The sequence below is a fragment of the Rhodamnia argentea genome, chromosome 7, assembly GCF_020921035.1.
Source record: "Rhodamnia argentea isolate NSW1041297 chromosome 7, ASM2092103v1, whole genome shotgun sequence".
In the NCBI taxonomy this organism is placed as follows: Eukaryota; Viridiplantae; Streptophyta; class Magnoliopsida; order Myrtales; family Myrtaceae; genus Rhodamnia; species Rhodamnia argentea.
The window spans coordinates 5835150-5853184 of record NC_063156.1 but is presented as its reverse complement, the minus strand read 5'-3'; the positions used below and the strand labels follow the sequence as shown (position 1 = coordinate 5853184).

At 39.7% G+C, this 18035-nt stretch overlaps 1 protein-coding gene across 4 annotated transcripts; it reads left to right on the top strand.

Moving 5' to 3' along the window:
* The first annotated feature begins 14247 nt into the window (after positions 1-14247).
* Positions 14248-17589, top strand: LOC115754494 (E3 ubiquitin-protein ligase RMA1H1-like). 4 transcript variants are annotated; one of them, XM_030693517.2, is made up of 3 exons: positions 14248-14466; positions 15911-16015; positions 16548-17589. In XM_030693517.2, exon 3 carries the CDS (start codon positions 16582-16584, stop codon positions 17368-17370), a length of 789 nt encoding a protein of 262 aa, XP_030549377.1. In that variant the 5' UTR covers positions 14248-14466; positions 15911-16015; positions 16548-16581; the 3' UTR covers positions 17371-17589. The 4 variants fall into 4 exon arrangements, with proteins under 4 accessions (XP_030549377.1, XP_030549374.1, XP_048137862.1 ...); XM_030693514.2 differs by lacking the exon at positions 15911-16015 and having other exon boundaries at positions 14249-14466; XM_048281905.1 differs by lacking the exons at positions 14248-14466; positions 15911-16015 and adding an exon at positions 15211-15235.
* Positions 17590-18035: the final 446 nt, after the last annotated feature.

The following is an 18035-nucleotide window of genomic DNA, read 5'->3' as shown; positions in this document are numbered from 1 at the left end:
TCTAGGGTACTAAGAAAGGAAATAAAATATTACAATATTAGAGACAATCAATATCGACATAAGGTGATTGAGACGAAGCCAACTAGAGTTTGGAGACGATATTCAAACAACGCTCAGATATGGCTTAGTGAGGATACCGAGAATATGGTCAGCATATGAAGAGGCGACAGGTCTTATAGTGCCATTACCCATATGATTCCAAACGAAATAATAGTCAATTTCAATGTGTTTGGTGTGCTCATGAAAAACATCATTGTGTGCCATTTGGATGGTACTCTGATTGTTGCGATAAATGACTGTTCTTCCATTATAACAGACTCACATGTCTTCCAAAAATCATCACAACTATAACAGTTTTGATGTTGTATCGACAAGAGCGTAATATCGTGCTTCCATACTAGAGCAAGTGACAGTGGTTTGTTTTTTACTCTGCCATGAAATAAGGGAATTACCAAAGGAAAAAAAAAAAGCCTTCAATGGAGCGACAATCCTGAGGGCCACCAGCCCAATTAGCATCCGAATAAGCTATCAACTTCAACATAGAATGAATACAAAAATGAAGACTATGAAATAGGGTACCCTTGATGGAGAGACAAATCTGGAGGACTACAGCAGAATGAATCGTTCGTGACTCCGTGATGAACTGACTGGCAATGTGGACAATATGAGCGATGTCAAAACGAGTAACAATTAGATAAATAAGATTGCCCATTAACGGACGATAGATTGTAAGATTTGGGGAGGACTCTCATATGTGGCATCAAACTTGACATTGGTCTCAATAAGAGTAGGAGCAACCTTGTTGTCAGTGAGTTTTGCTTGAGAGAGAAGAACAGTGACATATTTAACTTGGGAAAGATAATAACCAGAAGAATTTGAAGTAACCTCCAAGCTGAAAAAGTAGATGAGTCGCCTAAGATCTTTCATTTCAAACTGTTGACTAAGATATTTCTCGAGTTTTGGAATGTCAATATGATCATCGCCATAGTAACAATGTTGTCTACATACAAGAGCAGCATAACAAGCCGATGAAAAGTGAGTCTAACAAGACGAGCATGGTCATAGGGACTAGATTTGAAAGCGAGAAATTGCATAATTAAGCTAAACTTGGAATACCATGCACGAAGACTTATTTTACACCATATAATGCTTGACAAAATCGACACACTTTGTTTGAAGGAGCAGAGTATCAAAAGGGGGGCACCATACAAACTTTTGCAATTAAGGCTCTATTCTAGAATGCATTTTTAACATATATCTGGAACAAAGACTAATGTTAAGGCAAAAAAAGCAATAAGACTGCGGATAGAAGTGAGGCGTGCAACAGGAGCAAAATTTTTTCATAGTCAATTCATATTCTTGAGAAAAGCCTTTCGCCACTTGCCGAGCTTTGGAACAGTCCACAATACCATCTACCTTTGTTTTGATTTTATACATCAATTTACAACCAACAACAGACTTACCAAGAGGAAAATCGACCAAATCCCATGTATGAGATTTATCCAAGGCTTGCAACTCATCTGTCTTAGACAGATGATAGGTATATGTACGCATGAGGATGTGCATGTTTATAACCTGTCAATTAGAAAGATGTATGTATGAATGGGGATGTGTGTATTTGTAACCCGTCAATTATAAAGATGGTAAGAGGACACACACACACAAAACTTATGATACAGGTGTAGAGATTCGATTACTTGGAAGCCCATGAAGCATTTACAGGCCACATCAAGTAATTTGTACACAGTTTGTGGGTTTTGAATGGATGACTTCTAGTTCCTCAGCTAAATATTCCCCATATCCTAGCATGAACCCACTGGTTTATACATATATCAATTTAATTGTCGCGACCCTCTCCACCGATCCGGGCGGGGGAGGTTGACAAGCCACGCTTCCGACCGGTTCGCAGTGGATCTTGGCGCGCGGGTCCCTTCCGAGACCCATTACTCGAATCGCGACGTGAAGAAGATTTTTGAATATCGGGGTCAACCTTAGTGTGGTCGGGTGACATGTGGATAGTGTACATGTATATGGAGTCGCCACCGATCAATTTTTGAAGGGTATGATAGGGAACCCTATCGAGCGGTCGGGAGAAACCGTTTGATTCTACGAGAACCAGAGAGGTGGGTCCGGGGACTTGGTTACGCCGAATTTCGAATCGACGCCCTTTCGGTTACCGAAGTTGAGTGATTTTCTAATCGAGGAATTCATGCAGATGAATTTTAGGGTGAGGTAGGCTTTAACGATCTACGATATCATGCAGACGGAAATTTGATAACCTATCAATCACAATCAAGTATATGAAGGCGCAATCAAAATAATCTCGATCAAGACAATTAATCAAGGCATGGTACTTCTAATATGGCCCTATCGGCCCAAAGAAAAGTCCATTCGAGTTCCGGGATGGTTCGGGAAAATTTTGGAACCGAAGGCCCAAAATGGTAAAACGGTCATTTTGGGGGTTCGGGACCCAAAAAATCACAAAATAGGGTCGGGCCAGTTGATTGTGGCCATTTCCCATTTTTTGTGATTTTCCAGAATTTTTTGGAATTTTTCTAATTTTTTTGAAATTTTCATTTATTTTCTAAAAATCAATAATTTTCCGGATCGGTATAAGTCGACCCTCAGAACTTCAAAATTTCTCGATCCGGACTATAAGAGTCCCGAATCGACCTAAACATTTTTTAAATTTTTTTTGGGAAAATCTGGGAATTTTTATGAATTTTTTATGATTTTTATTGATTTTTTGGATTTTTTAGAAAATTTTTATGAATTTTTATTTATTTTTTTATTAATTTTTCGGATCGGGTCAACCCGGTCAACGCCCGGTCAACCCAACCCTGACCCGGCTCGGACCCGCTCTACACCAAAACGGCACCGTTTCTATTTATTCTAATTTTTTTTATTTTTAAAGCTATTTTCTAAATATTCAAAAATACAGAAATAAGATGGACGGTCAAGATCAAACCTAAAATTGATCTGGACCGTTCGCTCACTCAGGATCAAAACGACGCATTTGGCCCCTGTCCCAAACGACGTCGGATTAGAATAATGAGCGAATGGCCACGATTAAACTCGGGCTCGATCCGGGCCGTCCGCTCGCTCGAACTACAAAACGACGACGCATCCGAACATACCCTCAAACGATGTTGCTCCTTTATTAACCTAAACGGTGTCGTTTACGATTTTTCTATTTATTTACCCAATAAACGAATTATCAAAAATACAAAAAATCTAATCTAGCGGTCCATAATCAAACTACCCTATTTATCTCAACCGTTGGATCGGATCCGAGTTAGCTTATTCGCACCAACGGCTAAGTCGACTCGGACTCGAGCCGGACCAATTGTAGCTTGCCAACTCGGACGCCGACTCGCCGACCTGCTAGGTCAGCTCGTCTTCAACCTCTCACCAGCGACGCAACGGATGGCCGAGACTTCCCGGCGAGATCCGACTGTGAAATCTCGGCCGATCTATCTCAAACCAATGCCAATCGACTCGTCTAAACATACAGATCAACATATCCAAAAATCATGCGAGTTCATCGGCTAAATCACGATTATCGCACTACTCACGGATCGGCATCTCAAGATTCAATCACGCGATAGAGAGCATAACTATTCAATTTGAGCTTCAGAAACATTCAAATTATGATCAGAATACTTACCTCGAGCTCCGATTGAGCTCACAAAGGCTAGAAATGCCCGGCCGAAGTTCGACCCGACCGCGACTAGTTGAAGGCTCGACTCATGGTGATCGCGCGAAATCAATGCCAAACAGGAATGCATATGTGCTCGGTGATGTTCCAGAAGTAAAACGCACACATCAATTGCAACGAGCATGTTCATGGAGTTGCGACGCCATGAATACGCGGGAGAATGATTCGAAGCTCAACTCACCTACTATGGAGGTTGCGGGCTAATCAAGATGGTGCGATCGCTTCCCGGAGGTGTAGGCGAGCTTCTGGAAGTGGCGACGCAGCTTGAGATGGCCTGGATCGATCGGCCGAACGGCTCTCAATCCGAGCTCCGGCGAGCAGCAATAGTGACCACCAAACCTTCTCGCTCTACTTTTTCTCTCTTTCTCTCTCTATTCCATTACTCAGCGAGCACGAATGAGCCTCTCTTTTGTTCGCGAAGCTTCATGAGCCTTTTATACCAACTTTGAATTTGGGCGCGCACGAGGGAGCTTCGCCGACTCACTTCGCACGTGTCTACACGTGCGATTAGGTCACCGGATGGTGACGGAATCGATTGTGATTCCGTCCAACTCCGTTTAGCCCTCTGTTGATCACAAACGAGCGTGAATTTCACTTAGTTTTGAAAATGTTGACTTTTCTGTGCACCGGGACTTTGATCGCTTCGCCGGCGCTCCTCCGGCGACCATTGGTCGTGCTGTTGTTCTTAATCGACGTGGGCTGCTCTAATGAACAAAACGCCTCTAGTAATTGATTCGATTAAGCTCGAACCGGTCTTCAATTTGTCAATCAAAATCCGCCTCTAAAACCTGCAAAAATTGCGCGTAAATTTGGGGAAGACGACTCTGTTCTAGACCGGTTCGGCCGGCGGTCAGACCGGTCCGAACCGGTTTAGACCTACAATTTTCAAAATTAATCAAAATTCGTGGGGAATTTTTGCAATTAAACCTCAAAATTGAATTTAGGGGCTCAAATATTGTCTAGAAATGTGATTTTCCCCAAAAGTTCATATCAATTTATGTTAAAATCCCAAATTTTTCTAAAATTGCAAATTGGGGAAAAGTTCAATTGAGTGCCCAAATGATCAAATTGGATCAAATTACCCCTGCCAATCGATTCAGAGCATATGAAAACCTTAGGAGATAATCCAATTTTGCCATGAAAGTCCCTAGATTAAAAGTAATTTCAGAAATTGGAAATTCCAAAGACTAAATTGCAAAGATTTTGGGAATTTTTGCCCAATTCGCGCAATTCGAGCAATTGAGGGTGAAATTGGTTAAATTGAAGTTGCATAGGACTGAAATTGAATGTCTCGACTCAATATATGCAAAATTTGCAAATAAAAAGACTCAATTTGTATTTTTTATGCGAATTCAACTTTCGGTATTACAAAGGAACGCCTAAAATTGAATTCAATTTTTTATTTTTCTTGAGATTAATATGAAGAGGGAATTAAAATAAAAATATGGAACATTTTTCTCTATTTTTTTGACCTCAGGAAGTATTTTTTACGAATTTTCTTGTATTTTCCTATTTTTTTGAAAATATTAAAAAAATGCGAAAAATATGAAAAATTATTTTTTGTTCAAAAATGGTTCCTTATGCTTGGCCAAGGCTACCAAACTTGATTTTTCAATTTTTGATTTTTTGTGAATTTTTATGAATTTTTGTGGAGTAAAACCTAGAAATACTTGATTAAAAATCGGGTGTCAACATTAATTCAACAAATGAAACAAGAAAGAAATATTCCCCATTGCCAGCCACCTCTCTCTCTCTCTCTCTCTCTCTCTCTCTCTCTCTCTCTCCTTTTGCATGATTGTGCATTTCAAGCTCTGTTAGTGCATGCTGTCATCTCCGACGATTGTTATTGTGCCATCCACCACCCGTGTTCATTTATGGTTCCTCTCTCTCTAGATCTGACCACGCAGTCTAACCTCAGATCAACTCAATTTAAGTTCGTCGAGAGATTTGTGAGGGGGGAGTGACGATCAGGATGATCGAGGGACATTGACAATGACAAAAACAAGTGGCGATTGGGAAGCAACTATGGCACCAGGGTAGGGTACATGTGGCAAAATTTGTGGAGAGCTTTGGGGATATGCAATGGCATCTTCAACGACTTTAGCCCAAGAGAGGATGTTTCGGGCTACGTCGGAATGCAAGTCTTAGATTTAATAAAAAAAAATTATTCCTCTCTTGCACTATTCCTAGGGGTCACGCGACCCAAGCGAATCCGTAAAACCAAGCGACAGTCGCCGGAGGTCATGCTACCCAAGTGACGATGGTGAGAGCCAAGGCAACATCGCTTGGGTCATGCACAAGGTAGGGTGCCGACACCTAGATTTGGCCCGCCGGCCATTGTCTTTAGTTAGATCTAACTCATCGGTGGCTAGAGCCTCGTCGGAAATGTTGGAGATTGTTTTTTTTTTTTTCAAAAAATGAAAAAAGAAAAATTCTTTAGAGTGCAGTTTTTTTCCTAAAAGGCGTTTAAGTACAAGTTACTTTCTAATGTGATTTTAAAATACACTATCAAATACTATTTGCATTTTAAAAAAACCCATTTAGCCCAAAGGCCTTTTCATTTTCTCAAAGAACCAAACTCACCCATAGTGGGTGGTAGGGTGTGCAAAAGAATCGGGGTCAATCCGATTCCAAGTTAGAACTGTCCAAACCGGCCAGTTCCAAGCGGTTCCCATGAGAACCAGTCCTGTTCCAGTTTAAAACCCCCACTGAAACCACTCGGGCCAGACCGATATTTATTATTTCATCTCGTCGGTCCTCAATCCGCCACCTCCTCACTCACGCTCTCTCTCTAAAAAAAGAAAGAAAGAAACCCTAGCCGTCTAAAATATCTGGCCTCATCTTGCTCTCGGTTGCCAAGGATCTGTTGACGATTGGCAGGATCCCAATGGTGTGGCTCTTGCATTCCTTCATCCCTGAGGATTTATAGACGATTGGGCGGATCGCGACGATGTCGCTCCTACATCCTTCATCCCCACGCACTGGCTCCCTTTCTCCATCGTCGGTCGTGCCCATAAATGGAACCTCTCTCGTGCTCTCCTCGTTAGTTTGTCTAGCTCCTCTCTCTGTGTCCCCGTGTCGTTGCAAGTCTTTGCTCGCGCATTTCGTTTCTATTAGATACAGAAGCGTTAGGAGGTCAAAAACCTTTTGGGAATCTTTTTAGCTCTCACACCAGTTCACTATTTTTCGAGGAGTTGGAAACATTCTCTCCAAGAACTTGCCTATTTCATAGACCTATTTGGGAACCGAATTAGATCCGTAGGTCTAGTAACCAGAGGACGGCTCCCAGTTCCTATTTTGTGGAACCAACCTTTAATGGGTGGATCCCACCAATTCTAGGGTGGGAACTGCCCACCTTCGAACCGATCACCCCTAGTGAGTGGAGGGCTCTCCGTAAGTGGGATCAAGAAAGCGAGAAGAAGAGGAAGTGTAGGAGGAGGAGGCAAGATGGGTCTTTAAACTTTTTTATCTTTTACAAGAATAAAATGTGAAATTTCAGGCTATTATCAATTGTTTTAAAAGTTTAACTTGTAGATAAAGGTTTGATTTAATATTTTGTGTTTAAGCTATAAGAGTAGTGAGATTATACGAATATAAGATCTATTCGAAATTTTTGTGGAATTCATAGAATTGACAATCCCTTGGTGTTTGTATTCGAAATTCTGGACAATATCTTGCTTTTTAACGAGTAATGGCGTTCTTGTTTAGGTGGTTTTGGATAAATTACCTCAGTTCATATTTTGGCATTAAGTATATGACAACTATTTGACCGACTCAAAATATGTAAGTTAAGCTATTTACTCATCTGGTGCTTTGCATCACAAATAACTTACGATAAAAAAAATTGCTAAGTGCCTGTTTGGTCATCCCCGATCTTGGACGCCTTTATGTATGTTTCTACTATCCTTGTTTAGAGTGCATTTGTTTCGCGAAAAATGAACGGTTTGAAATATTTTCTTAAAATTGATAGCTTGTATCGCTCACTGAAATACGTTAATTGGTCACGAATATATTTTTCATTGACTAATTATTTCTAGCAATACAAGTGATATAATCCTTATGAAAATGTTTTTCGGATCATTCGTTGGAGTTTAATTTTGATGATTTTGGTCTTGAGCTGAGACGAATGAGGTATGCATCTTCGTAACTCTTTTTATCTCTCTAACCAATAAGCTGCGAATTCGAAGCGGTTTTTGGTAAATGATTTTTTATTGATTGAATCGTGGGATTACCCTTTTTAAGTAGCTAGAAACGTAAAAACTCATGGTTTTCAATATAAAGTGTGCTAACTGCACAAAAAATAAAAGTTGTTTATGAATTCAAGCTAGTGTATACATGCAAAATTATTATTAACGTGTCTTACCATGTGAAATGTTACTTTTTCTCGTAAAAAGTTACCAATCACATGGCAAAATAACTACTTAATGAAAAAGTTGAATTTTGTTTCTCAAGACGAAAATTTGCAATCTTTGCGACGAAAAGTTACTCAGCTTAATTTTTTTTTTTTTTTTTTGGGTCCAAACTCGGCTTAACTTGAACTATTGATAATTAGTTTTTCGGGTAATAATTGCCAATACCATGGGAAAGTTGAAATTCTTAGTTAATAGGGTTGACCAATGGGCGGAGGTGGTCTTTGTACCATTCACGTCAACATCGGCAAGGCCCACGCTTGGCAATAAAGGAACGGGCATGCCCAGCCCATTTGGTGCTAGGCCTCTTTGGCCAGTGGACAGAAATGCTCTCTAGGCCTTTTTGAAAATTTTGGGCCCTTGGGCCTCAGGAGAAGAGAATCCACTTGCAAAGTGAGGGATAACAAGTAACAACATTGATTCACCAAGTGGCTTCCCGTATCAAAGTTTGATTGGTACACACTACACAGTTTGCTAAAAATGATGATTTGCATTGCTTGAAATAATTACTCAATAGAAAATGATTTCGTTACTGGCAATAGTTTATGTCAGAATATTTTCATGAATGACACAACTTTTTTTTATTTTCATTTTTGCAAGTAATAAAATCGATCATCTTTTTAAAAATATCTCGCACATTATTCACTTTTCGAAAAACAAATGGAGCCTAACAGCATGGTGCATTTGGATGGTAACAGAAAGCACAGAATCCTCGGTGTTCATCATGTGACATGCATAACCCTAACCGCAACATGGAGGGAAAGCAAGAGAATGGAAGATGGCGTCGATGAGAAATAGACTTTGGAATAGATATCAAGTAGTAGATCGGATTATCTAAAGAGACAAAGCAATTAAAAAAGCATGAACTTGGTTGATGAGCTCAACACACCACCATCTTAGTCGGTCCAACTTTTATGCGGAACCCCAAATTATGACATCCTCAACACACCACCATCTTAATCGGTCCAACTTTTATGCGGAACCCCAAATTATGACATCATAAACCACACGAAAGATAGGACATGACACGTAATCGACGGGCCATGTATTACATAATTATAGCAAAGAGTGATTGATGATCAACCATCTCTCCATCCAACTTCAGCTGAGTTGTCAACGTAAGGGGGCGGTTGAGGTATGGTCGTGGTCTTAGGATGGTACGGGCGAGTGTGCCAAAAATAAAAATAAAAAACATACACGCACAGGCACACACAGAGAGATATCATGCATAACCTAAGTTAAGGATTTAAGAAATTTATGAAAAAAAATCATACGTGAATATCATGAAAACATTTACATTTCGTGAAATTTTCAAACATTTCGGATTTAAAAAAAAAAGTTAAAGTGCATGTGCCGCAACATTTTAATTAAAAAAAAAAGATTAAAAGAGAGAGAGAGAGAGAGTAAAAATTCATCTAGATAATGTCTACATATAAAAGGGTTCACTAACAAATCCAATATCTAAAAATTCGAGCGATTGACTATTTAATTTGAAAGTGATATAGCTTCGTACTTGAATGGCTGCGTTTGTCACTTGCACCGCCGCACGAATGCAGCCTTAAACAATTCACGTGGACAAAGCGGGTCCCTTTCAACTTTAGATATTCGTAGAGCCAAAATTTCGAATACTTCTAGCTACGCGTAAAAGTAACACAAAAATATTTTAGGATTAATATCATCAAAAACTTTAAATTGATACACTTGTGATAAATTTACCATTAATTATTTTTTTATAGCAAAAAACTCAAAACTAATATACATGTGATAAATTTACCTCACAATATTTTTTTGACCACTAAAAATTACGAACCGGTATACCTCTAACAAATTTACTACAAACTAGTTTATTAACCACAAAAAATCTTCAACTGTTACACATGTGATAAATATATCCACAAACTAATTTTTTACTACAAAAAATCTCAAATTGATACACTTGTGATAAATTTACCCTCCGTTAGTTTCCGTTAAATTGAGTTAATATGACGAAAAATCTCGAACCGATATACCCGTAACAAACAAAGGGTAAAAGCCCAAAATAGGTACATTTGTCAACCGCCACGCGTCATCTAACTTAACAATTTCACGGTAAAATTTAACAAAAACTGACGAAGGATAAATTTATCGAAAATGTACCAGCTTGGGATAAATTTGTCACGTATGTACAAGCTTAAGATTTTTTATGATAAAGAAAATAGTTTGAGATATATTCATCATAAGTGTATCGGTTTAGAGTTTTTTACGGCAAAAAAATTAGTTTGCGAGTATATTTATCACAGGCGTACCGGTTTATAATTTTTCGTGATTATTTTCACGCTCCCCTTTCACAGTAAATTGAGATTTTGACTCAAAAGAAGAGAGGATGGAAATTGACTAGAGACGAGGAGTCCAGCGTGGGGTTTGAAAATGACATGCTGTGTCAAAAACACGAGCGCTGACGATTCAAAAATATTTTAAGGTAAGAATTGGATTTTAGTAGTTACATATTTGTTTTCCTCATTCATTAACCATGCATTAAATCAAGATGATCGCCCACATTTTCCCGCATTGGTGTGCACGCCGCGTCAACTGGAGATGTCATAACGTGGTCGCCAAACCCTCGAGCCGTCAACGGTTTTTGCTTACTCGGGAGTCTTTCTTCTTTCTGTGGGCGAAGCCCCTCGAGAAAAGATTTTGTCAATCTTTGGTGTCTTTTTAATCTTCAAAAGCAATCCTATAATATAAACGAGGCTAAGAAAAAATGGCGTTGAATAAAGATGTCAGTTAATGTGTGAAAGAGAGAAGTATAAGTTTAAACATGAGAAACATTTCAAAAAGGAAAACGAAGTAGTTGCCAGATGATAGAGATTTAAATTTAATTGCGAAAAGCGAGATATATATAAGATTATATGATAATTATTTTCATCGTCTAAAATTAAGATTTTGACCAACTTTGTAATCATGCGATTGTAGTACATCTATTGCTGGAGCAACGTATCGTAAAGAAAAATGATTAGACGGCGGTTTTTAATTTTTCGAGAGAATAATGGTCTATTTTGGACTTTAAAAAAACACAAATAATAAGTAATTATGAATTATTGTGGGGTCCTTCAAGAATTTGTGGCTCACAACATATTGTTACTGTTAAGGAAAAATATCAAAAAATGTCCTAAACCTATTGTATTGGTACCAATTCGGTTTATCCGTCCTATTTTGGCCGAAAGTTGCTGGGGTGGACATTAGCTATCTTACATGACATGGTTGGCGCTAATGTAGGCATTTTTAATAATCTTTCGAAATAATTTTGTTTAAATATTTTTTTCCTTTTTTAATTCTTTTGTTTTTCTCACACTTTGGCCATGGTGGCCCTGGGCGAGGCCATTGCTACCTCGCGTGGCCATGACCCTCCTAGCGAGGATATACTGAATTTATACCAATTCAAAAAAACTTGTAAACTAAATTGGTCTAATTAAAAAGATTAGGACTGAATTGGTATCAATGCAATAGGTTTAAGAATTTTTTGGCACTTTTTCCGTTACTCTCACAATAACTCAAATGTTGTTATGCTAGCAGAACTTGATTGTTAATTAGGTACTTTTACAGTTAGGAGAATATGACAGTAAGTAGTCTCTTTGTGGAATAAAACAATTTCCCAATAAGAGTTCTCTCTCGCATCGTGTCCATTTGAATTTGGTGCTTAGCTTGATCACGAAAGTTGATCTATTGTATAGGATGATGGAATTTAGCATGCGGAGATCGATGAAATTATGGAAGAGTAGTAATTTTTCCTTTAACACGCCGAATCGTCGCGACATCAATGGTTGATATTGAGAAGATGCAGGGAAAGTCTAATCCATGCTCTTATAGAAGGGATCATGTGAGGGTACACATAAATTGGTGAATGTCTGGAAGTTTTCATGTGGTGCATCATCGTACCTCATAATTCATGTAATCTCTTTCAATTTTCAAACAATGGAAATGAAAGATTAATGTTGTGCAAGTGGTTCATGTCTCGAGTTTACTTAACTAGAGCGATGTTCCTTATCCTAAGATTAATTTTCTATACAGAGATCTAGCTGCATAATGAATTTGATTGTCTCTAGAAAGCGGTTGACTTTTTCTTTTTGCTACTTATCAATTGATTCTTTTCCTTCTACCCACCTCCCGAGTTTAGTTCATCTCGTCGGCAGCCATCTCAATAGTGGCATTCCTCGTTTAAGAGGATTCCATACACACATGTAAATTGGGATTAATAGTTCTTTTGCATTAATCTTTGTGGTTCATATTCTACCAAAGTTTGCTTGCATGAACATAGATAATTCTTTTCTTCAATTCTCATTCAAGTGTTGAGCAGCCTGCTTCCAACGCCAAGAAAATCAGCAATTTCCACACATGGTTCAGCTCAATTTAATAGCATTAGGATTCTCATAATTCGCTGCAAAATTACTTAAATTAGTACCATAGTCAATAATTTTTTTTTCCTTCTTATGCCTTGACCAACAGCAGTCAATACAGATTCAAAGTCGGGCTCATGCCAACAGATTGCTCTTCCCTAATATAATAGTCTCGAAGTACCTTGTTTTAGCAATTTCTATGTGTCCATAAAGATGACGTCAATGACATTTAATTCACCCAAACCACGCATTAATTCAAAGTTAAAAGATGGTCGCGCCCGGAAGTTTGAATTGGTTGACAGTTGACCAGTTGATCGGACCAAGAACTTTCCTCGAAATCGCTCATAGAATGTCGACATCTATTTACGGTAGCACTACTCGTTAGTCGTAATTGAACGAACCTGAATTAATTTAAAATATCAAAGGCATGCATGGTAATACTTCTGCTTTAAAAATCAACTTTTAGTCAAAAATTGATTTTTCTACTTCTCATCCGAAACGGAAGTTGATTTTTCTATTTCTACTCTAGAAGTTATTTACGATCAGAGAAATTTTTTTGGTAACGGTTGAAAATTTCTACTTCTGAAATATTACTAACACAAAATATTCTATGAAAAATTCTTATTGGCTGCAGAAAAATTTCCACTTCATTTTTGAACTTTTTAAATTTCTTTAAAAATAAAATTTATTATTAAAATATTACTTTTTAAAAATAAAAATTTATTATTTATTTTTTTCTCCGGCGGCCGGAGACGGCGACTTGGCGGTGGTGGCCAACGTGGTGGTAGATGGTTGGTAGCAGGGGGCAACGGTTGGCGGCGGTTGCGGCCGGCGAAGGTTGGCAGTGGCATGACCGTTCGACGGCCGTTGACGGAGGTGGCTGGGCTACCGGGGAAGGTCGGCGGGTGGCGACCGGAGGAGGTTTGCTGTGGGCGAGGGCAGGCGATGGTCGGCGGTTGGCGGTGATCGTGGGCGACAGTTGATGAAAGTCGGTGACGGTCCGCGAAAGTAGAGGTTGACGAATGTAGGTATGATCAAAAAGAGGGTGATGGTGTAATAGAAAGATGACGATGCGAGAAGTACTTCTTGAATTGGAGAAGCTATTTTTTTTAACTTATCAAATTGAGGGAAAAATAACTTCAAAAATGGAAATTCACTTCAAAAGTGAAAATTTCTTTCAGAAGTAAAAAATTTTACCAAATGAATTTATGCTCTAAAAGTACTTTTGGAGCAGAAATCCACTTCTAGTAGTGTTATCATGTGCACCCTAAATGACGTGATGGTTACAACATAAGTATCAAATTAGTGAAACTTTTTAGTGGCAAATATACGCATAAATATTAATATGAGAGTGCTCTTACTTGAACATGCATAATATTAAAGTTTTAAAATTAAGCATTACCGTTACGTCAAAAGCCGTCTTCGAGAGTTAATTCTAATTTCACATATATATTATAGAGTTGCTCTCTCTCTATTCGGTGCACGATTCAATTCATTCCTATCCCTTTTGTTATTCGCGACGAACACTCTCTATCCTCGTCAGATAGGGTCATTCCAGTATATTTACATAAAAGTCTGGATAATGGATGGATGGGACCATGTGAAATATCTTCTATGTCAATGAAGTGGGAGATCTTCGCCGTCATATAATAATGACACTTAATCACACTTTCATAAAATAAAATAAAAAACCAATTTTACACGTCAAATATTATTCTATTCGGTTCCTCTCCGGATTTATATAGCCAGACGCATGTGTTGGCCGTAGCAGCTTCTCATCCTTACCTCCTTCCTGTAGCGACTCTCTCTCTCGCTCTCTCTCTCTCTCGCCAGAGCTCGACCCTGTAAGAATTGGTCATTCCGGTTTACGCCTGTTCGAAAAAGCTCCGATTTTTGCGATACGATTGCGGAACCAGATTGGCCACACCCAAGAACCAGAGGCCCAGAACCGGGTTTTCGTCAATCGGTGAGTTCTTAGTTCTCTTCTCTCAGTCAAGTCTTGACCAGTTTCGCTTCTTCAGTTCGTCTCCTTCTATCAGCAAGATCAGCCGTGGTTTGTTTTTTTTTTTTTTTGGGTTCTCGGGTTTGTATACTCTCTCCAACAGTGCCCTTTAGAGTCGTTCGCTAAGATGGATTCTCGCAGCTTGTGCGCGGGTCTGTCGTTCTGCCCTCTTTTTTTTTTTTTTATCTCCAGTGAGGGTTCTTGTGTCCACTTGGTGGGGGTTTTTTTGGCTCAGAGATTGCGAGTTGGATTGTGGGTTTTTTACTTTCGACGACAATGGTTTCGTCTGTGTCTTCCTTCTTGTTACACGGGTGGCCAATCTTTTTCATTTAGGCCAATCTTAAATGAGTTTCAGCGGCCTATTGTTCAGCATTATATTGTGAGGTATACGGTAATCTATATTATCCTTGCGTTTCAAAGGTTGGTAACAGCGGCCGACTTATAATTTGTGAATTCAGATACCATTTTTGGGGGAGAGAATTAGCTTCGGAATTTGCATTGCAGCTTAAACTTTGAATTCTACATTATGTATCTTCACAGTTCTTTGAATCACCAAAGCACGAACATATGGCTTATGTCATCTGATCTTGTATTAAGAATCTAGGGGGAAGTTTTATTTCTGTTTCCCAATGAAAACATCTTTTCTGTCTTTTAATGAAGGATATTTTTGGGAGTTTCATGTCTGGGCTGCTGAAATCCACACCTAAGTGGGATTGATCAGGGATGTTATAAGGTATTGGTGACCAAGTGAGAAAGCAATTGAAGACTTATGGTTCTTAGCATAATGGAAGAGTCTCGAGTCTTGTGGTGATGGTTGTTGATGAATTTATTGATTCGGTAGGCTGTTCCACTTGTAATTTCACGCACTGAAAGGTGAACTTTGATGGGTAGATGGATGTGGAATTTAGTGCCTTTCAATGTTGGAAGCTTCTCACAACAGCTTGCTATTTATGGTCTGCCTGATTGCCACCAACCCACTATACTTTATGTCCAGACAGAGTTCTTCTAGATAGAGAGATAGATAGATGTGGGGGGTGCATTCGGCGGCAATTATTATGTGCATTTGTGGAGGAGAATTTGAGAGAGAGGCGGCTTTTTAGGGTAGCGGGGGTGTTGGTGGCATCGGCAATTATAGGGTGTATGTGTGGGGGGCAGACCTTAAGAGATTCTGCCAACAAATTCCTCATAGTAGAATAATCTTATATAAATCTGTTCCTCTCAGAGTAAGATTGTAACCCGTATCACAGATTTAAGCGATCTGAAGCTATTGATTGGACGAACTTGGATATGGAACTCAGCATCTCTGATACTTTCTGGTTGCCTGTTTTCTATGGTTTGTTTAGAGATTCAGTCATTGGCAAAGTACCTTGATTCAAGATCATTCTGACTGAGGTCTGTTCTGAAGCAGATGCTACAGCCTAGTTACTCATGTTAGCGTGAGCTGATTTTGATTGATTATCCTGAACTAGGGTGGAGATTCACGCAATTGTACTGAAGATCAGATTACACTGGGGTGTGTGTCTCACAGTTCCAGACAACCACATAATGATGTTGTGGGGCAAGTAGGGGATAGCATCATATGTTACCAGCAGATTGCGAAGAGTGACCAATGCCATGCATTAATTAGTTTAAGTTGTTTACAGAAGTGAGCCACTTCTCTCTGTTGGGCCCGTTATGCATGGAACCCCTTAAGCTGGAGTAGATGTCTTCTTAGTTAGTTTATGTTGCACGACTCAAATGAATGCTAATATTGTACACATGTTTTCACCTTCTCTATCTGATACCTGAAATTCTTGAATATAATGTTATGCAGTCTGAATTTATGGTAAGCCCACCCTCTTGCCTCCAACCATCACGACTTTCCAATAAAGCAAAAGGAAAGAAGCTAGTGTGGATAAACAAACATATCTAGACACTGAAGACGTTCAACATTACTAGCACCACAATAGGAAAGGAAGAGAGTATAGAGCAGATCTGTTTAGTTTTCTTTTTATCTGCTATCGAACCATTTCTAATCTGAGCTTGTCTTCTTGGGCATGATGCAGGAAAGGGAAAAGGTTCCTGTTAAGAGTGGGCAAGATGTCGATAGACCCCCATACTCAGGAGGATGCTGCGCATGTCTCTATTGGTGTAAACAAATCTCCCTCAGGAAGCCAGAAATCAATACTTGCTGGTGCAGCTGACTTGGAAGGAGCCCGGTCCAGTGGTTTTGAGTGCAATATTTGCCTAGACTCTGTGCAAGATCCTGTGGTCACACTATGCGGCCATCTGTATTGCTGGCCTTGCATCTACAAATGGCTTAAAGTTCAGGATACTTCTGCTAAAGAGCTAGAAGAGCAGCAACAGCATCAATGTCCTGTGTGCAAAGCTGAGGTTTCCTACACAAGTCTAATTCCACTTTACGGCCGTGGCCAAACTAGCCAACTGTCCAAAAGTGAGGATCGAGATCTGGGCAATGTTGTACCCCATAGACCACTTGGTCTGCTTGGCGGGTCCAGCATGCCAAGACGGATTAGTGCTACCTCTAGTCCTCTCCTAACACAACCCCCTTATGGCGGACATTTCCCTCTTCAATCCCAACCCTACTATTCTCAAGCTCAATTATTGCATCACCCGGTTTCTCCCATGCTCAGTCTAAGTGGCACAACCACAAACATCACCTACCCCATGGTTGGTATCTTCGGTGAAATGGTGTATGCAAGGCTTTTTGGGAACTCGGTCACAAACTTATACACTTATCCAAACTCGTACAGTATGGCCGGAAACAACCCCAGGACGAGGAGGCATGTATTGGAGGCAGATAAGTCGCTCAGCAGAATCTGTTTCTTCCTCCTATGTTGTATCCTGCTCTGTCTGCTTCTATTCTGAGTTAGATTTTGCTTTTCTTCACTCTGTTTTTGTTTCAATGAGATTGTGAAACATACACAAGCACAGTCAGGTATACCAGATTTTTAGGTGGCCGCTTTTCCTGAGCTGCTATATATGTACAGTTCTAGTTTGGCTTCATGAAGGCTAACAAAACATTGTGCCTACGCTGCTTGTAACTTCGGAACTAGGACGATGTGGAAATAAATTTTCTCATCTTAAGTTTGTCTCGCTCTTTCGTCGTAAATGGGATTCGCTTCAAGGCAATAACTTCCTATGGGGGCGATATTTCGCTCTCTCTCAGCTTCCGATTCTCGTCCTTCGAGAAAGGAGAATTGGTTACAGGCAAGCGGAGAAATCAAAACCCGCTTCGCTCATTTTTTCCATCTCCCTGCACATGTTGCTGATGCCTTGGGACCTGAGAAGTTATGAAACTTCCAAGACAGGGTCACAAGACTTTGCTCATGAATGGCATCCTAACCTCTCCACAGAAGACCGATGCCATGTTTCTCATGGAGGAAAGCTAGAGATCTTCATGGTGACGAGGGCGCTGTTAATGGGGAAGAAGCAGGACATGGCACGACCTTCATGGGAAGGAGCAGGTGGACAAAGAGTTCGGTAGCCTCTGTTTCCTGTCTTCGTTTCTGTCCATGGATTTTTGTGGAGTA